This window comes from Anguilla anguilla, chromosome 2 (assembly GCF_013347855.1).
Source record: "Anguilla anguilla isolate fAngAng1 chromosome 2, fAngAng1.pri, whole genome shotgun sequence".
Taxonomy (NCBI): Eukaryota; Metazoa; Chordata; class Actinopteri; order Anguilliformes; family Anguillidae; genus Anguilla; species Anguilla anguilla.
This window is the reverse complement of record NC_049202.1, coordinates 76,294,893-76,318,299: the sequence shown is the minus strand read 5'-3', so window position 1 is coordinate 76,318,299 and position 23,407 is coordinate 76,294,893. Positions and strand designations below refer to the sequence as shown.

General features: G+C 40.5%; 1 protein-coding gene across 1 annotated transcript in view; it reads left to right on the top strand.

Moving 5' to 3' along the window:
* LOC118221204 (cytidine monophosphate-N-acetylneuraminic acid hydroxylase-like) overlaps positions 1-22,630 on the top strand; it is a 53,879-nt gene extending 31,249 nt beyond the window's left edge. The window contains exons 3-16 of the mRNA XM_035406043.1: positions 877-1,095; positions 1,965-2,056; positions 2,267-2,373; positions 6,131-6,321; positions 7,480-7,560; positions 7,911-7,977; positions 10,316-10,397; positions 12,907-13,044; positions 13,424-13,559; positions 14,879-15,022; positions 18,987-19,161; positions 20,556-20,669; positions 21,244-21,359; positions 21,989-22,630. Of these exons, the coding sequence (XP_035261934.1) occupies positions 877-1,095; positions 1,965-2,056; positions 2,267-2,373; positions 6,131-6,321; positions 7,480-7,560; positions 7,911-7,977; positions 10,316-10,397; positions 12,907-13,044; positions 13,424-13,559; positions 14,879-15,022; positions 18,987-19,161; positions 20,556-20,669; positions 21,244-21,359; positions 21,989-22,115 (1,789 nt within the window). The 3' untranslated portion in view covers positions 22,116-22,630. The remainder of the gene's footprint in view (positions 1-876; positions 1,096-1,964; positions 2,057-2,266; positions 2,374-6,130; positions 6,322-7,479; positions 7,561-7,910; positions 7,978-10,315; positions 10,398-12,906; positions 13,045-13,423; positions 13,560-14,878; positions 15,023-18,986; positions 19,162-20,555; positions 20,670-21,243; positions 21,360-21,988) is intronic.
* The last annotated feature ends 777 nt before the right edge of the window (positions 22,631-23,407 follow it).

The window sequence follows — 23,407 nt, the reverse complement described above, 5'->3', positions numbered from 1 at the left end:
GATATTTGTAGATTTTTGATTCCCTTGTGAGTAAACCTCCACCCCCCCCCCCCCCCCCCCATCCAACAGAACCCCATTCAACATCAAACTCCAAGTTAGACTCATTGTAAACACACGTCCCTGCTTCTCATGACTGATATTGTCCTTCTAATGAATATGCCGCCCTTCACAACCCTATTCTTGGACTTTGTAACACTATACTAAAAATACAACGTAGAACCACTGAGCACAGCTCCTTGTCCCCATTACCCTGCAACAATTATCAGACAATGCATCTCATATGTGCCTTTTGCTCTGGATGCACTACCATCTTCCTTGGCATCATTAATGAGTCTATAACCTCTGGCTGTGTTCCTGATTTGTTTAAGCCACGGTTCAGCCTCTTTTAATGAAACCTGGTGTGATCTGTCTGTCATTTCTAATTATCAACTAATTATTAAACAATCAATGCTTAGATTGTGTTTTATTAATATTCTTTAAGTTAATGACCTATTGCAACTGCATTTCATTTCCCAAGGTGTCCATGAATTCAGCAGTTAGGACTCAGCTTATTTCACTGCAGACTATAACTGCATCAAATAAAAACCGATTTTGATAATACATGATTAAAGGTCCTGGGATAGCTATTCATAACATAATGAACTTTAATAGGGTAAATCATCCATCCATCAATACACAGTAGATGAGAAGTAATAAGAATGAACAGCTTGTTACATTTCAGTGAATTAAACAAAAACCAGCATAATTCAGTGGACACCCAGGACCTAATTTAGAATTAACTGTCCACAGAAATATATTCAAGATGATGTGACTTAATGAGTGTGTCAATAAATTAAAAGTTATATTAAAAGTTTTCTTAATTTTATTGCTTTGCAGCTCAAACACTCACCTAATGGCTCAAGTAACAAAGACATTGCTCACTTTGGACCCTGAAGCTGTGCTCACACTAAAACATGGACTCAACTTCAAGAAAAATCCAAAAGATGGGAAATGTTACATCATTTACAAGGATGCAGATGGTGTGAAGGCATGTAGAAACCAGTGTAAACACCAAGGAGGACTGTTTATCAAAGACATAGAGGACCTGGATGGAAAGTAAGTAACAACATGAGATGTGGTCAAGATGGGTGGAAACAAACATGACCATATTAGGGTTAGAGTCTAACCCTAACCCTCACAGACCAGATGAGTCTAACCCTAACCCCCACAGACCAGGTGAGTCTAACCCAAACCCTCACAGACCAGATGAGCCTAACCCTAACCCTCACAGACCAGGTGAGTCTAACCCTAACCCTCACAGACCAGATGAGTCTAACCCTAACCCTAACCCAAACACACCAGATTAGTCTAACCCTAACTCTCACAGAGATGTGGTCAAGATGGGTGGAAACAAACATGACCATATTAGGGTTAGAGTCTAACCCTAACCCTCACAGACCAGGTGAGTCTAACCATAACCCTCACAAACCAGATGAGTCTAACCCAAACCCTCACAGACCAGATGAGTCTAACCCTAACCCTCACAGACCAGATGAGCCTAACCCTAACCCTCACAGACCAGGTGAGTCTAACCCTAACTCTCACAGACCAGATGAGTCTAACCCTAACCCTCACAGACCAGATGAGCCTAACCCTAACCCTCACAGACCAGATGAGTCTAACCCTAAACCTCACAGACCAGATGAGTCTAACCCTTGCAGACCTGAACCATTGCTGCAGACCTTTTCATGTAAACCGGATGTCTGCAACCATGGTAACAGAAAGCAAAGGGATCTACTGGTTTTTATTTTCACCTTAAAATCAATTAACAATTCAGACTAAGAAGAAAAATGTGGTGAGAGAAACTGTGTAATCAGCCACATTAATCGAGCAATTAGCTATATTAACTAAAAGCAGCAGAAGCACTTCGTGTATCACAGCAGGTACATTGTATGGATCATCTTGTACTTTTTTCCTCTGAACAGAACAGTGCGCTGTACTAAACATTACTGGAAACTGAATGTGTCAACCATGGAATATGTGAATCCACCAGACAGCTTTCAGCAGGATGAGCTTGGTAATATTTCTGTTTTATCAGTGTTCATAAAAAAACAAATAATACAATGAAAAATACCTTAAAGGAGTAGATTGTTTGGCTGACTGATTTATGGGTTGATTGATTGACTGATCCGATGTTTAGTTTGTTTAATTAATTATAAGCTTCTCAATATAATTCATCCATTAAATTTCTGAATAAAGTGGTCCCATTAAACTGTCACGTGTGCAGGGGTTAACTGGAATGATGGAAGTCTTGAGTTAGTGGAGCTGAATCCTGCTGAGCCTTGGCTCATTGACCCTAAAGTCCCCGAGCAACTTGAAGCTGGAGAAGTGACAGTAAGTACTCAAACTTGCAGCCTTACACAACAAAAATACACACTGGGCATGGCTACTGACTTTAGGCCTATTCATGACCAGAGGCGAGGAGCACGCAGCTCACAGCAGGCGGCACAGGTGGAAAATGGGCTGGATTAGGCAGAATTTATTATCAGTAGGGATGGGTATCATTTAGATTTTACAGATTCCAATGCTAAAGCAATACTTCTAAAATGGTACCCATGCTTAAATGGTGCCTGAACTAATAAAAAGCAAATGATGACCATGGAAAATAAATTTAACCATAAATTTAACCACAATTTAACTTTAATGTCAGTTTAATGTCAGCTAGCTTGCTGACAGTACATTCTGACAATGACTAAGTCGATGGAGCAAGTGTAATACTAGCTAGTGAAGGTGTGCAGTGGCAGGGGCATGAGTGAATGATGCTTCTGTTGCCTGTAAGCACCGAAGGGAGGTGGATGAGGAGGGATGACCTAAATTGTCAAGGAGGCTGGTGAAGGGCTTTAGGTGGGCCAAATAAAATCAGACAGTCATTCACGCTCTGTTGGGGAGGTAGAGTTGTCATCTGCATGGCAATGAAGAGATATTGTACTAATGGATAATATGTCCCAAAGGTAGCATATATAGGAAAGAGATGCCCTAAAATGGACCCTTGAGGGACCCTGTAGGTGATGGAGGCAGTGGAAGAGAAACATGGATATTAAAATCACTCAGAATCAGAATTCTGTCAGACATAGGCATAATAGATGGACTGCATTTATATAGCCCTTTTATCCACAGCACTTTACAATTGATGCCTCTCATTCACCCATTCACACACACACTCACACACCAACAGTGAAAGGCTGCCATGCAAGGTACCAATCAACTCATTGGGAGCAATAAGGGGTTAGGTGTCTTGCTCAGGGACACATCAATACGCCCAGGGTGGGGGATTGAACCGGCAACCCTCTGTCTGCCAATCAACTGCTCTTACCTCCTGAGCTATGTCGCCCCTAGATGACCGAAAAATAACAAATTCATTTCTAAAGTCTTTGCTTGGTTTAGGAAGTCTATACACAAGAGCACAGAGCAGTGACTGTGTTCAAGTTTAGTCCATGGTAGCTTAAAGCTAGGATAACTCTTGGCTGAGGCCATGATATTTAAAATGGCTTTTAAAGACCCCAGCCACGCCCCCACCTTGTCTGGAGCTCCTGGGGGAGCTGAAATGGCTGCAGCCTGAGGGGGAAAGTTCAGACAGCAGGCACATCTCACCAACAGCAAGCCAGGTCTACACCACAAGACAGGAAGTCATTTCAAGAGCCAAAGACTGCAAACCTGAACTCCTCTAAAACAGCTGTACAATGAACATCTGAGCCCCCAAAAATGAGTACTTCAAATCTGTGGGCCCCATGCGTGGACCAATCTCCTGATTTTACTCTGAACACACAGGCCCAGATTTTGCTTAGTAGAGACAGTATAACACCTTTGGCTAAAGTAGACGCATAAAAATAAAGTAAGTAAAGATTCAGTTTATCTGTATTTCATATTTAGTATTTTCATCTTCCTTTCATACACAATTATACAATCAGTCTGTTTTACCTCTATCCGCTGTTCCTTGGTATCATCTGCCATATCAGCAGTACCGTGGGCAGCTGTGTTGTCTGACAGAGGGATGCGTTTCAGCTGATCAGCGACCGTATCCCCAAAAACGATCAAATCCATCCCCCGGCAGTAACAGTTCCACCCCGTGTAGTGTGGGGGTTTCCCTCATACTGTTACCCTCGTAGTTTTGATACCAGCATGGTTTCTTAATGGAGTTGACACGTTTTGGTTTAAAAACCTTTCCATGCAGGTGATCGCTACCTCTACCTCTTATAGCTAATGTTACCAATATGATGGCTAGTTAGTTTGTAAAATAGTTCATTTATCATAAAGATAAACATTTTATCTTGAAGGGAAGAATTGTTCCAGTAACACTCTAAGCTTTGAAAGCAAGTGCAATCATGGCTTGTGGAAAAATTAGTGCATCAGCATGTACTGTTTTAATGCTGTGCACATTATCTTATGTTGCCAAAACCCTTTGTTTGTAAACACTATTAATGCAAAAATCCCATAAATCAAACAAAAATTTAAAGTTTAAAATCAGCTTCCTATTTCTCCAGCTCACAAACTCAGCATTTCTGTTGTGCATTTTCAGAATGAACCACCCCTTCACGAAATGAACCCACCCCCCGCCCTTCACGCAATCTAAGGCACCACTGCCTTTCTCCTTCAGGAGTCAGTTTTATTTCCTACCTGGTCAATATGAAAATTAAAAGGCTTGTTCTTCAGTTTCATTTTAGCTTCTTCAGGCCAGCGTGACACCCCTGGGAGAGAGATGCGGCAGTGCCGGGGGACGCTGTTGGTTGCCGTATGAGAGAGAGAGAGAGAGAGCATCCACACAAACATGAAATCAAATAAATGACCCTCTTCACCCTTCCTCCTCACGAGCAAAAACAACAAACTGAAACAACAAGCTAATATAACAAAGACAAAATAAATGAAACCATACGGTCGCTTTTCAGCCTTTTCTCTGTCTGTATGTGCTGTTTCCCGCCATGGTGGGCGACATCGGTCTCAGACGCCTACTGTGGAAAGAAGCACACTTTTAAATCCTGGACTGGTTTGTAACATAACCCAGGTGTGTGCCTACCTAACCATTAGGCATGGTATTCTAATTCCCCCAAATTCCTCCCAGCACAGCCTGTTTGCAAAATTTTTGTTGGACCTAGTGGTCTGATAGGTGCTGAACTTCTGTAAGAGATTCTGTAGAAGAAATTGTCTGCTAAATACCTAAATGCAAAATGCTTGAGCAGTGGGTTTGTACTGTTATTTTAAGAGGAGTTGCTTACTTTGTGCATGAGCATCAGAGTTCTTTAACTACTGCTTCCAGGGGACATTGGTTATTTTTTTAATGGTGCATACAGACAAAAAAAATCATTCTCCTTAATATATGCATAGTGATGACTTATTTTGGCAGTAGTGCTGATCCTGAAACTAGTGAAAAGTAAACCTAAATATATTCAAATGGATCCAAAATCACAACTCCATTAGAAGTGAGTTCTGCACAGTATTTATGAACAGTAGCACACATAAATAAGGTCATAGAGTGAGACGAACCCATTTGATAAATGAGGTCATAGAGTGAGACTAACCTGTTTGATAAATGAGGTCATAGAGTGATATTAACCTGTTTGATTAGTGAGGTCGTAGAGTGAGACTAACCTGTTTGATAAATGAGGTCATAGAGTGAGACTAACCTGTTTGATAAATGAGGTCATAGAGTGAGACTAACCTGTTTGATTAGTGAGGTCATAGAGTGAGACTAACCTGTTTGATAAATGAGGTCATAGAGTGAGACTAACCTGTTTGATAAATGAGGTCATAGAGTGAGACTAACCTGTCTAAAAACATGAAAACCCTGTCCAGTCTGGCCAAGACATTTACACGTTTAAGGAAAGCTCATATTTTTATGTGAATTCAGTTCAAATGACATTACATTTATTTACCTAGAGCTGTTTATAGTGTACGACAGCAGAAGTTCATTCATATGAGTAATATGAGTTTCCCTATTGCTTTTCTTTTCCAAAAAAACAAAAAAGACTACTGGCTAAGAACATTTTCCAGAGCAGTGAGTGTATAGGCAACAACACTAAAGCATTAGATGTTCCATCTCTTATTTGTTCGAATGTAATGTTGAATTGTGCTGAAATAGGACGATTCCCTTTTTCAGATTACCTATCTGACACACGCGTGTATGGAGCTGAAGCTGGGGAATAAAGTGATGCTGTTTGACCCCTGGCTGACCGGCCCGGCCTTCGCTCGGGGGTGGTGGCTCCTGCATGAGCCCCCAGCCGACGCCCTGGACCGACTCTGCAATGCCGACCTGATCTACATCAGCCATATGCACTCAGACCACCTCAGGTACTTTGGGTGGGGCTGAAGTGGAACCATTCCTAAAAGCACACCTGTACATGACACTGACTCCATTCATAACACACCTGTACATGACACTGACTCCATTCATAACACACCTGTACATGACACTGACTCCATTCATAACACACCTGTACATGACACTGACTCCATTCATTACACACCTGTACATGACACTGACTCCATTCATAACACACCTGTACATGACACTGACTCCATTCATAACACACCTGTACATGACACTGACTGCATCCATTACACACCTGTACATGACACTGACTCCATTCATAACACACCTGTACATGACACTGACTCCATCCATAACACATCTGTACATGACACTGTGACTAAAATCACAACACTGGGCTCTGCAATTAGAAATTAATCTCAAAGCACCATGATACACAGTGTCCAACATGTGAAGACAGAGAGCTGAGGTGTTCATGCACAACAGATCACCATAATCAAGAATGTCCATAAAAGCAACAGCGACCAATCTCTGCCTGGCATCAAAAGTATAACAAGACTTATTTCTAAAACCATAATTTTACCTTTAACCTTTTTATCCGGTGCTCAGTATGAGGCTGAAAAGAGAGACCATTTTATATATAAAATATTGTTTGTAAATGTGATGCAAATGAAGCATCTTAGGTTTTAGCAGATGAGCACGTACTTCACAAGCCCAACATAGCCTGTGTAGAGAGCTTCTACATGTTTATCAAAAGTGAATTTGTTGTCAGTACAAGAGCAAATATTCATTCTCAACAACAAATGGTTGCTTAACAGCAAGCTCCAAATTTCAGTGTAACACCAGTTTTCATAACAGAATGTATGGTCTCTATAGTCTGAGGGGTCAGGATATTAAACTAGCAGATAAAAGATGATTTATTGACTGAAGCAAAGTCAGATTTGCCCATTTCAGCAGAGAAGTTAACAAAATCTTAGCTCTGCAAAAAACCTCTTATCAAACATGTTCCACTATCGCAACAGAGTCTACAACCCATGCACAACATAGGAATGTGTGAATGTTAAGATATGGCCTCTTTAATTTTGCAGTCAATTTTCTCTTTACAGTTTCGCAGGTGCAATGATACAGTTTTACTAGCATGAATGGATGGTGAAAAGTGCTTTTCATGTATTTTCCAGCTACCCTACTCTAAAAACTCTGGCCGAAAGGCGTCCTGACTTGCCGATATATGTGGGAGACACGTCAAGGCCGGTGTTCTGGTGGGTATCAGCTTTCTTACCTCATCTCCATGCCTGTTTTTTGCCATTACTTGATTAGAGTTACTCTTTGTGAATCATTATATGTCCATTTTGGCCTTTTTCCTAACACATACTGAAACTCATTGGGCAGTACTGAAAATACAGAGCTCGAATGCAGCTCAACATATAATAACTGTGTGTGAAAATATGTACATTATTATTGAAATATTTAATATTTTAGTGTTTGCATTTATTTTACTTTGGCTGCAAAATGACATGAAGGGTGCTGTTTAATGAATGTTAGCATTATAATGCTATAGTTGTGCTGCCATGTTCCTTTATGGTCTCTCATAATGAAAACTCCATTATAGGTACTTGGACAAAAGTGGGGTGAAACTGACCAACATTAACGTGATAAACTTCGGCATCTGGCAAAATGTAAGTGAATGATGCATTCAGAAGTATTCACCCCCTTGAACTGTGTCCAGTTTTGTCCTGTTACACCTTAAAAAATGTATGCACTGAAGTATTTTTCCCCTTCACCAACACAGTAAATCCAATATATTTATAATGTAAAACATGTTTTATTCGGCAATGTTTTTGTTTTGTTTTTCCAAAAATTAAAGGCTTATATTTCTAATTTACAAAAGTATTCACCCCCCAGATTCAGTCATTTCTAACCCTTTGGGCAGAAATTCCAATATCTAAATGTGCACAGACCTGCACACCTGTGAAGAACTACAATTGCTATCATTCTTCTCCAATGGAAATTTGCTCAAAAGCTGGCAAGTCCAATAATGAGTATTGGTGGACAGCAGGTCATACCACAGATTTTCAATGGGATTTATGGGATTTCAGTCTGGGCTTTGGCTGGGCCATTTCAAAATACTGACTTTCTTTTTAAGCCATTCTTTCATAGTTCTTGAGAGAGAGAGAGGGAGAGGGAGAAAGAGAGAGAGAGAGAGAGAGAGAGAGAGAGAGAGAGAGATAGGGAGATAACACAGTCAAAGAAACCTGGCTGAAAAGCTGAGGCACTGGACAGGTGCACAGCTGGACAGCTGAAGGCTGAAAAGCACAAAACGCTTTCACTACATTTGGGTTATTTCATAATTATTTTTACTGGTCATCTTGTCATGAATTCATGGAACTACCCAAAGCGTAAAGGGGAAAAGCCAGAGAGAGAGCCAGTTATTTAAAAAAAACAAATGAACACATGAAAATCCGCCCTGGGCAGTTCTTTGGCATTCATGACAAGGTCTCCAACCTGATCTGCTGTTTCAGCTGTGATACCCGATCTACTGTTTCAGCTGTGATACCCGATCTACTGTTTCAGCTGTGATACCCGTTCTACTGTTTCAGCTGTGATACCCGATCTACTGTTTCAGCTGTGATACCTGATCTACTGTTTCAGCTGTAATATCTGATCTACTGTTTCAGCTGTAATATCTTGCAAAGTCAGTGATATTTATTCTGTAATCATGCAGTAGATCACAGGTGGATTTGAACATAGATTAACTTTTTTCATGAATTTTGTGTGATTTCTCAAGAAAATGTAATTAGCCTGGCCTGATTTAGGTTGTTAATACAAATGGGGTGAATGCTTTAATTTCATTTTTAATATAGGTGTGACAACTAGGAAATACTTAATTTCATTCTGACATATAAATAATTACTTAAGCTTTCCGAAGCTTATTAAAAAGTCACTGAAAGTTTTTGATTTATGGCTTATATTTTTTTGCTATGCATGTATGCTCTAATGCTAGCTGCATAGAATAATGGCGCTAGGGTTATAGTAGGGCAGTAATACTTGCTCTGAATGCTTTGAGTTTTCTTTTTGGATGAGAACGTCAGTGTGCCAGTAGGGCAGTAATACTTGCCCTGAATGCTTTGAGTTTTCTTTTTGGATGAGAACGCCAGTGTGCCAGTAGGGCAGTAATACTTGCCCTGAGTGCTTTGAGTTTTCTTTTTGGATGAGAACGCCAGTGTGCCAGTAGGGCAGTAATACTTGCTCTGAATGCTTTGAGTTTTCTTTTTGGATGAGAACGCCAGTGTGCCAGTAGGGCAGTAATAGTTGCTCTGAATGCTTTGAGTTTTCTTTTTGGATGAGAACGCCAGTGTGCCAGTAGGGCAGTAATAGTTGCTCTGAATGCTTTGAGTTTTCTTTTTGGATGAGAACGCCAGTGTGCCAGTAGGGCAGTAATACTTGCTCTGAATGCTTTGAGTTTTCTTTTTGGATGAGAACGCCAGTGTGCCAGTAGGGCAGTAATACTTGCCCTGAATGCTTTGAGTTTTCTTTTTGGATGAGAACGCCAGTGTGCCAGTAGGGCAGTAATAGTTGCTCTGAATGCTTTGAGTTTTCTTTTTGGATGAGAACGCCAGTGTGCCAGTAGGGCAGTAATAGTTGCTCTGAATGCTTTGAGTTTTCTTTTTGGATGAGAACGCCAGTGTGCCAGTAGGGCAGTAATACTTGCTCTGAATGCTTTGAGTTTTCTTTTTGGATGAGAACGCCAGTGTGCCAGTAGGGCAGTAATACTTGCTCTGAATGCTTTGAGTTTTCTTTTTGGATGAGAACGCCAGTGTGCCAGTAGGGCAGTAATACTTGCTCTGAATGCTTTGAGTTTTCTTTTTGGATGAGAACGCCAGTGTGCCAGTAGGGCAGTAATACTTGCTCTGAATGCTTTGAGTTTTCTTTTTGGATGAGAACGCCAGTGTGCCAGTAGGGCAGTAATACTTGCTCCGAATGCTTTGCCTCACTTTGTCTCACTGTTCCTATCAGGTGGATGAGCACCTGCGGTTCATGATTCTGATGGATGGAGTACACCCTGAAATGGACACCTGCATAATTGTGGAATATAAAGGTACCAACTCTATTTGATCTGAATTGTAGTGAAATGGTCAGAGAGTTGGGTTAAACCATCTTATTTTGATCTGAATTGTAGTGAAATGGTCATGGAGTTGGGTTAAACCATTTTATTTTGATCTGAATTGTAGTGAAATGGTCATGGAGTTGGGTTAAACCATCTTATTTTGATCGAAATTGCAGTGAAATGGTCATGGAGTTACGTTAAACTGTCTTAATTTAATCTGAATTGCTGTGAAATGGTCATGGAGTTGGGTTAAACCATTTTATTTTGATCTGAATTGCAGTGAAATGGTCATGGAGTTGCGTTAAACTGTCTTAATTTAATCTGAATTGCAGTGAAATGGTCATGGAGTTGGGTTAAACCATTTTATTTTGATCTGAATTGTAGTGAAATGGTCATGGAGTTGGGTTAAACTGTTTTAATTTAATCTGAATTGCAGTGAAATGCCCATAGAGTTGGGTTAAACCATCTTAATTTAATCTGAATTGCAGTGAAATGGTCATGGAGTTGGGCTAGAAAAGCTTCTATTCATAGATGAAAATATGTACCTTTAACTGCTTTAACAGGGTTATGCAACATTATGTTAGGGGCACTTAGCAGAGTGTTCTTTCTGTAAGGGAACTAAATGAACATGGGAGGTTACACATTTGGCAGTATGTTCGGACTATATGTTGGGCAGCCCTTACACTACGATAAGGCACTCAGCATAAAGATATACACCAGAAATAGATCATCTTTGTAATTTTCCACAAGAAAAAAGACAGTCTGTCAAATTCTTCCACATCCCCCCATTTCAGGGCGTCATAATATTTGGGACAAATAGCGTCACAGGTGTTTCTGATTAGTCAGGTGTGTTCAATTGCTTCCTTTGAACAGGTATAAGAGAGCTTTCAGTATCTAGTTTTCATTCTGGACTTCTGATTGGCTTTGGAGTCTGTTATTAGTGTTTATCAACATGAGGACCAGAGTTGTGCCAAGGCAAGTCAAGAAAGCCATTATGAGGCTGATAAATAAGAAAAGAAATGTCAGAGACAAAGGCCAAACATTAGGCTAACAAAAGTCAACTGTTTGGAATATTATTAAGAAGAAAGAGAGTGCTGGTGAGCTCAGTAATCACAAAGAGCCTTGGTAGGGGGCTTGTACAACCACCTTTCTTCTGTGTTTCCATCTCAATGACTAGATGAGCTTCAGCATTCACTCAGAAGTGTCACAGAGCAATTGTTGCACCACTTCACTACTTGGGATGTTTTTTAAGAAAATGTCATTTCTCAGTTCTGCATTCAGCTGCAGTGACTGTGTACTTTGTTCTGCTTGGTTGGTCATTGTTGTCCTTGAAATTCAGGGATATATGGATGGCTTTCCATCACGTCAAAGGCTACATGTTTGTCGATTGAGCAACTCTGCTCAGTATCAAAACAATCAAGTTTCTGACAGTTCAAACAAGCGCATGCAAAGGACACAAGTGGCCTGCTGGCAGCTACGCAGTTATGAATTCTCTGGTCCAGGACAAAATATATTGGGAGGGTACTGAAACCATCTGTGCTCACCGAAAGGCTGGACCATATAACCATATCACCATCAGCAGGAGAAATAATAACGGCTGTCCCTCCCCCTCTCCTTCCATTTCTGTTTGCGTGAGGGAAATTATCATGAGGAGCGTAGGAGCCCCAATCAGTACAGACATACCATTAGAATGCAGCCATTTTTCAGTCAGAAACATAATCTAGTCACTATCATAAGCAATCATGGATCTAGACTGCTGTGATTGGGGGGCAGACAGATTTTGGGGGTCAACTTTTTATTCAAGGTACTCACATTTTACACTTTTATTCAAGTGTGTCATACAGTTTACAGGCCTACATACATTCCACCATATCCCTTATATATAAGAGCACAGTGTGGCATATGCTTCTTTATAAGAGCCACAGTGTCACATATCTTTTATATATAAGAGCCACAGTGTCACATATCCCTTATTTATAAGAGCCAGTGTCACATATCCCTTATTTATAAGAGCCACAGTGTCACATATCCCTTATATATAAGAGCTAGTGTCACATATCCCTTATATATAAGAGCCAGTGTCACATATCCCTTATATATAAGAGCCACAGTGTCACATATCCCTTATATATAAGAGCCAGTGTCACATATCCCTTATATATAAGAGCCACAGTGTCACATATCCCTTATATATAAGAGCCAGTGTCACATATCCCTTATATATATAAGAGCCACAGTGTGGCATATCCCTATATATAAGAGCCACAGTGTTGTTTGTAGGTTCCTGTCACACTCTAGGTCTTACCTGCAAAATAAAGAATTAATTTTCCATATTATGCTTTCTTCCAATAATACCCATACACTAATAATGAACATAAAATATGTCTAATGTACCTAATATTCCAATTTGCACTAATTATGGGACTGTAAACTATGGTGTTGTTTTCTAAATGCTTTTTGTGTTTTTGCTATATTAATAATACTTATGGAAAAAATCCAGGCCACGTGATCCTGAACACAGTGGACTGCACACAGCCCAACGGAGGACATCTGCCCAGGAACGTGGACTTAATGATGAGTGACTTTGCAGGAGGAGCCTCTGGGTTTCCCATGACTTTTACTGGAGGCAAATACACAGGTCAGCCTTTCCTGTCAATCACTCTCATTACAATGCATGAAACATGCCCTGATGTAGGTGAACATCGAGTAGCTAACCATGTACCGGATGAAATGCACTCCTGAACTGAAACTATCACCTCAAAAACAAAGAATTTATACTACTAGACAATAAGCTACTGAGCAATAAACTACCAAAGTAGGACAGAGCACAATATAATATAACCATAACTTCAGTAATGTTGCCTTTGGGAAAATACACAGTGTTCTATTTGAATCACTCTTCATGCAAGATTATGAAAAAACATGCTCCTAGAAATTATTATTCTGGCTATGATAATAATTGGCTGGCTGTCTCTACACGCATATTTTTGTAAAAGTTTGTGAAATTGTTCTCACAGAAAAATGGAAGGAGGATTTCATAAAGAACGAAAGGAAGAAGCTACTGAATTACAAAGCGCAGTTAGTGAAGTCTTTGCAGCCCAAGATCTACTGCCCTTTCGCTGGATACTTCGTGGAAGCGCATCCCTCAGATAGGTATTTTCATCTCTGTTGAAAAAGGTTTTTTATTCTGCTTAAATAAAGGTTAAATAAAATATGACAATCCACCCTGTTAAATCCACTCAAGAAATGTAATGTGATGATAACTAGTTTTATATGCCACGAGGACTGTTAGCTAGTGGTCCAGGGGAAAAATGTGGCATAACTATAGTTATGTTCAGCTTTAAAAAAATAAAAAATAAAAAAACACGGATGATACTCAAACATTGTTTTATAGTGCATGGGCTGTATATATCTTTTTAAAAATCTGGAAGACAGGAAGAAGTACTTATGGAAATGCAAAAGATGATCTGTTTTGTACTGAAATCATCTTGAGGTTAATGTACAAATTATCATTAAAGTTTAAATTCCTCATATTTACAATATATTGCAGTATACTCCATCTCTGTAAGGGAAGTCATTTTGGGGAAATCATAAAGTCAGACCAAATAAACAAATAAATAAATAAATAGGTCAAAACACACCAACTGAGAATTTTAATTTTAGGCAATTGGACATTATTTTTGGTTATTAAATTTGGCTAGTGGTATGTTTGAATATTGCTAGCCAGGTAGCTAGCTACTGGGATATTTTGTGTCCAAGCATATCAATAGACTCTTGAATATCCATAGACTGTCCTGCTTCATTGAAATGACATTTTAAACATTTACCACACAGCAAAACACTATAAATCAAGATAATCATTCCAAAGTTTTTCCAATTATTCATTGCTGACAGCCAGTCAACCCTTCGGTAGGAAAAACAGGAGTGCATGCATCAGTTGATACCATTAAAGCAAGCAAGAGTGAGTTTAATAACCTTTACTAAAAACTTGTCGGTTAAGTACATTACATTACAGGCATTTAGCAGACGCTCTTATCCAGAGCGACTTACACAACTTTTTACATAGCATTTTTACATTGTATCCATTTATACAGCTGGATATATACTGAAGCAATGCAGGTTAAGTACCTTGCTCAAGGGTACAACGGCAGTGTCCTTACCCGGGAATCGAACCTGCGACCTTTCGGTTACAAGCCCAGTTCCTTACCCACTGTGCTACACTCCGTCCTCCAGTAACCAGTTAATTTATGTTGTGCTGTGTTGAAGCACACCAAAAGCTAGCAAAGACTAGACACTGGCATGTCCAGGACTTGAGATATGAAATCCCTAGTGCATATGGGTTAAAAACCCAAGGTATATTTCCCTGCGGTAAAATTAACGTATGGAACTGAATCAGTAAATTGTTTAATTAAGCTCCTTATTAAGCACCTGAATTCTGTGAATGTTGCTAATGCTCTTGTACCTTTACAAAGTTACATCAAGGCCACAAATGTGAAAAACTGTGCGGAAGACCTGAATGCACTCATCTCAAAGCAAGCAGACAGTATCACCACCTGGACGCCCAAACCTGGAGCAGTTTTGGACCTGGGCCTGACCTTGAGAGACCCCTCTGACAGGTGTGTTTATGTACATCATTTCATTTCAGGCAGTCAGCTACTTCATGAAAATCATTAGTTGATTTTGAAGATTAATTAATTTAGAATTCAGACGTTTGCATTATTTCTGTGGAGGACATAGTTTTGCATTAATTGGTTCCTGGGGAAATAAATTCAACTGAAGGATGGCCTCTTGGATACTTCACATGACCTTATTGATCCTTGATGATCGTATAATCTTATTTATCCCTAATGCTCACACAATCTTATTGATCCCTAATGCTCACACAATCTTATTGATCCCTAATGCTCACACAATTTTACTGATCTCTAATACTCACACAATTTTATTGATCCCTAATGCTCACACAATCTTATTGATCTATAATGCTCACACAATTTTATTGATTCCTAATGCTCACACAATCTTACTGATCCATAATGCTCACACAATCTTATTGATCCATAATTCTCACACAATCTTAGTTGTACTTGACGATTATAACATGAACAAGAAAGTGTAATATCTTGTAATATTAATCATGTTGCATCTGGCCTGCTGGAGAAGGTCTTGTCTTGTCTTGTCATGCTGGCTGGTGGAAAGAGCACACGCACCTGGATTGCATTAATATAGCAGCCCAGGGGCTTAAAGGTGTGGTTCTCTACACAGTACAAGCTTCTATCTGCATGTTTGTCTGAGCACAAAAACAAAGTAAACTACAACTGAAAAGCCATTGGAGCTGGTCAGGTGAAAAGTTGTAGCTTAGTTTTACTTTAATTTCTCTTTCCTTGTTTTAGTTTATTGCTTTTTCTCGGAATCTGTGAGGGGGGAGGGTGAGGGTGTTTGTTTATTTGTTTTTGTGTTGGTGTGGGTGCACGTTGTCAATGTGGGTGCATCCAATCTCTTACTGACCTTACTCATCTTTGAGGACATTACAACCTGTTCAATGCTCTTTCAAAGAGCTAGGAGCTAGGAGGCTGCTGCGAAATTCTTGAGCAAACAAACATGAGTGCATCATTTGCGGAAGTATTTCTTCAGAATGTGTGACATGTAATGAATGACCAGTCGATCCACCAGCCCTCATCTGCCACGTCTGTAATTAAGGCAGCTTCAAACTGCCTCAAGAAAAAAAAGGACGTTCCAATTGCCTTATACATGTCTCCTCCGTCCCTCAGTCCCCACGTCCTTTCCTTGCTTCCTTTCCTTGCGTTCTCTGATGGGTGGAGCTAGGGGCAAGGGTGGGTGGAGCTAGGGGCAAGGGTGGGTGGAGCTAGGGGCAAGGAGAGAAGGCAAGGAGATCATCCGATGACGACAATGCATGATTCCAAAAATCAGTTTCATATATTTTTTACCCGTTTGGCCTTCCATACCAGGAAAGGAGAAAATTCAATTCAATTCAATTAAAAAAAACTCCCAATGAGGAGAAAACCCTCAAACGGCAGTGAGACAAAAACTCCCCACTGGGAAGAAATCTCGAGAGGAACCCAGCTATGAGACAAGAGAAGGAGAAAAAATAAATGTTTGGAAGGCACCCACAGCTTCTGGGCGAACGATCCACAAACATGGACCTTCTCCTCCCCCACAGGGGGCAGCAGCAGCTTATTTGCAGGAACCCAATTTTCACACATAAGTAAACAGGACCTTGACTTAAAATGGGGCAGGTTCCAAAAGGATTATTCTTGAGGCACAATGTAAATTTATTCCAAAAGTAAGTTTAAGAAGCAGCTGCCAGTGGATGAACAAAGCCATACGAAAAAGTGTGAGAAAAAAAATTGTATAAGATATATAAAAATGACAGCACTGAGAGTAATAAGGTGAATATTGTAGTATGTGTGCTAAGGTTTAAAAAAAAAAACTTGCCCAACATGCAAAAAGTAATCCTAAATGTTTCTTTCAATGCTGTAGTAGGAAATGAAAAGTCAAAGAGGATATCAGGCACACAGGAATGAAAAAGGAACATTGCTTTCTTTGAATAAAGATATTGCTGATGCCTTAAATAGTTATTTTGTTGAGAATTTTACTAGACAAGAGCTTACTAATAGATTGGAATGCATATTCAGTACTCAGAATGTCTTAGTAGATATTGAGATGGAGGATAAAGAAGAACTGGATGAATTTCTTAAACTAAAGACAAATAAGGCAGCAGGTCCTGATGGCATATAACTAAGGGTACTCAAACTTTTTTATTAAAGGTCCACTTATGAATTTTATTCAAGGTCAATGGTCCGGAACAATGACAGAAAATGCACTGACATAAATGAACATCCATAACATATACACACATTCAGTAGTACAGTATGGTGGCTTGAACTAGTGGGAGAAATGGCACTGTTTGCCTGTAGCCAATGCCTTGAACCTCGGCACAAAAGGTGTGTGATTGCCAGGCGGAGGCACTGACGCAAGTGTTCATTCGTCAAACTGCTTCGATTCATAGTGGCGTTTCACATTACCACTCTTTATGATGGCCACGGTTTCTGTGCAAATCAAGCACATTGGTTTGGTGCTGGACTGTGGGAGAGTAAATGCATATTTCTCTGTCCATCCCTCTTTGAATTCTCAGTTCTCTTGATCAACTTTCCTTTGCTTTGCGAACTTTGAGAACAACATGCTGCTAGCATAAATCTAATCACCCACCAATACTATTTTGAACTTTCTTGCTGAGTTGTTCCCGTAGCCGGCTGCATAATAAATCTTCCTGTTTTTACTACAGACTTTTGATCTGCTTCTTCCTGGGATAATGGTCATTTTACCTGTTTTTGGTAATATCTTGATTTACCTACAATGGAGACGTCTCAAAACACACTGCAGGCACTTTCGCAAAACCATACGAAAGATATTAGTCTTTATATTTACGTTTTGATATATTTCGTTTTGATAGAATCTTTCATTGATGTCGGATGGTGGCGACTGACTCACGCAGTGACACCTCATCAGAATCACTGCCGAGTTGATCACACCAGTGCACGGAAATCAGAGAACGCATTGGGTGCATTTTTGACTTTTGACATTGGACCAGAGTTCCAAAAAGCATTTGATAAGGTACCACATGAGAGACTTATTGGTTTGGAATCGACTAAAGTAATCCAAGAAGATTGAAACAAAATCCATAAGTGGGCGGAGACGTGGTAAATTAAATTTAATATAGCCAAATGTAAAGTTCTGCATGTGGGAAATAAAGGCATTAGGTAGGATTACATTATGGGAGGAAAATTGGAAAGTGCTCAATTTGCAAAAGACTTGTGAGTAATGGTTGCTCAAAGACTTTCAGGTTCTAGGCACTGTGATATAGCATTAAAAAAGGCCAAGAGGATGCTGGGATATATAGCCAAAAGCGTATAAATCAAAGGAGGGCAACCAAATTGATACCTGGTAAGACAGATAAAAATCTATGAGTAAAGACTTAAGAAACTTAATCTCTTCAAACTCATTAAAAGCAGATTTAGGAGATTAACAAAGTGAACAACAAGAGATTTAGGTTGAGTTTTGTTTGTAGAACAAAGGAACATAAATGGAATTTAGTAAGAGTTAAATTCCGTACAGATATTAGGAAGAATTTTTTTATGCAGCGAGTAGTCAATGTGTGGAATACCTACCAGGTCACGTAGTAGAGGCAGAAACTCTGAGGATTTTCAAGATTATGCTTGATACAGTGTTAGATACTATCTAGTCTGTAGGTAATCAGAGCACTAATTTTGTCAGGAAAATGGTGAGCATTTTTGGGATGAATGGCCTGTTCTCATCATTATGTTATGTTATGTTGTATGCATGCATGCAAACACACACACCTTATGAACACACCGCAATCAGCCCCACAACCAACCACATTACATGATCATGTGATTTTATTTGTCCTTGATGATTACTTGATGATGTATTTGGCCCTTAGTGATCATGTCAGATTATTGGTACTTTGACCATGTGATATTATGCATCCCAGATCAGTCTTATTGGTCCTTGATGATCGCATGATCTTTCTGTTATCAGGGCAGCAATTACCAACCCACCGCCTGGTACACAGATCATGAAGAACAGCTGGAAGTTTGATCAGTACGTGAACGAGCTCAATGCTGCTATTGATGAAGAGATATTCCAGCACAAAGGCTGGGTTCAGTTCTACTACAACTGGGCAGGGTTCAAGGACTACAATCTTGTTGTGCAGGTAAAAAAATTTTTTTTTAATTCTAGTCATTTTTAACAGTAACAATGACTCTCTCTCTGCCTATCAACATTCCATATTCCAGTTTAGCACATAGTGCGACAATAACTTTCTCTACCTCAACATCTCAAAAACTAAAGAACTGCTCATTAGCCCCCCCAAAACACTGGTCCAACCCCCCAGCCTCACCATCAGAGGAGAGAAGGTAGAGGTGGTGGAGTGTTTCAGATACCTTGGCATTACACTAGACAATAACCTCAGCTTCAGCCAGCACACCATGGACATTTACAAACGTTGTCAACAGAGACTTACAGCCATCCGTAAACTAAGACACCTGTCTGTCCAACCCCAGCTCCTTCTCCTCCTGTACCATAGTATTATTGAGCCAGTTCTTCTGCATAGTGCCATCTGTTTTTTCCACATGCTTACAGTCACCAATAAGAATAAACTCATAAAGATAACTAATTTAGCCAGCAAACTCATTGGTATTCCCACCCCCAACTTATCCGATTGCGTCACCTTATCCCTGATTCGCAAAGAACTCACAATCACACATGACCCAGACCACCCACTCCACCAGCACTTCACCCCCCTTCCTTCTGGTTGTATGTATAGACTACCCATGTGCAGAAAGGCCTGTTTTAGCAGGAGCCATCCAGTCTGGGGTGTGTAGAGAGTGTCAGTCCATGCCTTTGTCTCTGTTGTGCGACCCCCTGTAATTAAGTGTTCCTGTAAAACCTATATTTTGTATAATCCTGTATGGGGTGACATAGCTCAGGAGGTAAAACCGATTGTCTGGCAGTCGGAGGGTTGCCGGTTCGATCCCCGCCCTGAGTGTGTCGAAGTGTCCTTGAGCAAGGCACCTAACCCCTAACTGCTCTGGTGAATGAGAGGCATCAATTGTAAAGTGCTTTGGATAAAAGCGCTATATAAATGCAGTCCATTTACCATTTACCATGTATGTCTTACCTGTTTGTGTTATGTATGCACCTACTGTGGAAAATAATTTCCTCCTTGAGGACAAAATAAAAAGTGCAGCTTTTTTCACAATAATTAGCCATTTCTTAGTGGTCTATTTTTTATTTCTCATGAACGTATAATTTGTTGTGAAACATTCCCATTAAAATTTGCTGTGGATGAATGAGAAGTTGATTTAACATACCTCAATTGCAGTTTAATGCTTGCATAGAAATGTTTAAATTCACATTTGCCTGCTGTTTTTTTAATTTTTTTTATTTTTATTGTTGCCTTCTGTAAAGTACTTTGAGATCATCTCTGTATGATGAAAAGCGCTATATAAATAAAATGTATTACTATTATTAATGTTAGTAAACAGAATATTCAAAATCCATCTCAAGTCCAAAGATACATTAATCCATGAAAAAATGTGCCTCCAGGTTATTGAAACCGATGATGATTTCAATCCTATCCCTAATGGCTACAACTACTTTGTGGACTTTCTGGACCTGTCCTTCCCCCGACAGAGACCGAAAGATCGTCCCTATGAGGAGGTAGGCCTGTCCATGTGATGGAGTGATGATCAACATTCACACTTCTCCCACATTGTCTGCCCATTCGAAACAGAGAGTGGAGATGCACAGGTTAAAATGCTTCCAGATAAAGAACAGAGTCGGTATGATGTGCACAGGTTAAAATGCTTCCAGATAAAGAACAGAGTCTGTGTGATGTGCACAGGTTAAAATGCTTCCAGATAAAGAACAGAGTCTGTGTGATGTGCACAGGTTAAAATGCTTCCAGATAAAGAACAGAGTCTGTGTGATGTGCACAGGTTAAAATGCTTCCAGATAAAGAACAGAGTCTGTGTGATGTGCACAGGTTAAAATGCTGTGCTGTTATGCCTTGGGCTGCTTCCAGATAAAGAACAGAGTTTGTGTGGTGTGCACAGGTTAAAATTCTGTGCTGTTATGCCTTGGGCTGCTTCCAGATAAAGAACAGAGTCTGTGTGGTGTGCACAGGTTAAAATGCTGTGCTGTTATGTCTTGGGCTGCTTCCAGATAAAGAACAGAGTCTGTGTGGTGTGCACAGGTTAAAATGCTGTGCTGTTATGTCTTGGGCTGCTTCCAGATAAAGAATAGAGTCGGTGTCATCCGGTACATGGTGAGGCATGGCTTGCTGTGGGATAACCTCTACATTGGCTTCCAGAACAGGCTCAGCAGAGATCCAGATGTTTACCACCACCGGTAAGCACCTTCTATTTTCCTCCCTGATTGTATTATAAGAGGTGCATGTGAGTTTTTATTTGAAATCACATCGATTTTGAGATATAATATACACTTAATTCCCATTATAAGTCATTATAAGCACCTGAATACGCACACCTGAGAAAGCACACACTGGAATAAGCACACACCTGAATAAGCACACTCCTGAATAAGAACACACCTGAATAAGCACACTCCTGAATAAGAACACACCTGAATAAGCACACTCCTGAATAAGAATACACCTGAATAAGCACACTCCTGAATAAGAATACACCTGAATAAGCACACTCGTGAATGAGAACACACCTGAATAAGCACACTCCTGAATAAGAACACACCTGAATAAGCACACTCCTGAATAAGCGCACACCTGAATAAGCACACTCCTGAATAAGCACACACCTGAATAAGCACACACTTGAATAAGCACACTCCTGAATAAGCACACACCTGAATTAGCACACAGCTGGTCAGTAATACATGGCTTGCTTGAGTGCAGGCTGGATTAAAACTTGACAGGTTTATTGGTGACTGATGCATGTACTTATTCTTCCTGAGAATAGCTAACTTGCTTCCACTTGATTTTCTGTTTTCCGCGAGTTTAGGTTCTGGAACCACTTCCAAACAAACCTGCCTTTAACGGGTCCAGACTGGGACCTTTTTCTCCAGGAGGTGCAAGACGAGGAGACTGACATGCAGACTACAGGAAGCAATGGCTGCAACTTATCTTAGATGACTTTACACATCACTCAGATGCATGTAGACAGAACCTGAGATAGGAACACACTAGGAATGGGTGTCATACTGAGAATCGTACAATGAAGATATTTTAATTTAAATCCTTTTTAGTAATATTTATGCTAATTGCACTAGTTATTTCCCCCGTAAATCATTATGCTGCAATCAATATTAATCTAAGTGAATAACCATAACCAATCATCAAACAAAGCATTAGACCATTTTTTCTACATTGACTTTCCAAACTGTAGCCTACATCTACTTGTCAGTGAACTACTGTTTTCATTCTCTTTTGCAAAATTATTTTTTATTTGTCCTTAAACTCTATGTCCTTGACTACTGTTGTTAGTGCACCTCTCTCAGATAAGTTGTGCCCTGATAACTTGAGGATTCAGATCATTTGCACTCGTGGAGCTGTCTCACGGTTGACTGTAATGCATCAATATTTGCTGTGATGTGATTCCCTGACATACGCAGCATATGAATAACTGCCACAGCCTCGTCTCCCCCCCCCCACACCTGCCACAGCCTCGTCCCATCCCCCACACCTGCCACAGCCTCGTCTCCCCCCCCCCCCCCCCACCTCCCAACTGCCACAGCCTCGCCTCCCCACGACCTGGCACAGCCTCGTCTCCCCCCCCCCCCCCCCCCCCACCTGCCACAGCCTCGTCTCCCCCCCCCCCCACCCCCCAACTGCCACAGCCTCATCTCCCCCCACACCTGCCACAGCCTCGTCGCCCCCCCCCCCCCCCACCTGCCACAGCCTGGCCTTCACCGACCTACTAACCACCGGCTCGACCCCCTGTGCTGCAGTCTTTCACCACCTGTTCCCCATTATCACCTGTTCCGCATTAGCACCTGTTCCCCATTAGTACCTGTTCCCCATTATCACCTGTTACCCATCACCACCTGTACTCCTTTATCACCTGTTCCCCATAATCACCTATTCCCCATTATCACCTGTTCCCCTTTATCACATATTCCCCATTATCACCTGTTCCCCTTTATCACCTATTCCCCATTATCAGCTGTTCTCCTTTATCACCTATGCCCCATTATCACCTGTTCCCCTTTATCACCTGTTCCCCATAATCACCTGTTCCCCATAATCACCTGTTCCCCATTATCACCTGTTCCCCTTTATCACCTGTTCCCCTTTATCACCTGTTCCCCATAATCACCTGTTCCCCTTTATCACCTGTTCCCCTTTATCACCTGTTCCCCATAATCACCTGTTCCCCATTATCACCTGTTCACCTTTATCACCTGTTCCCCTTTATCACCTG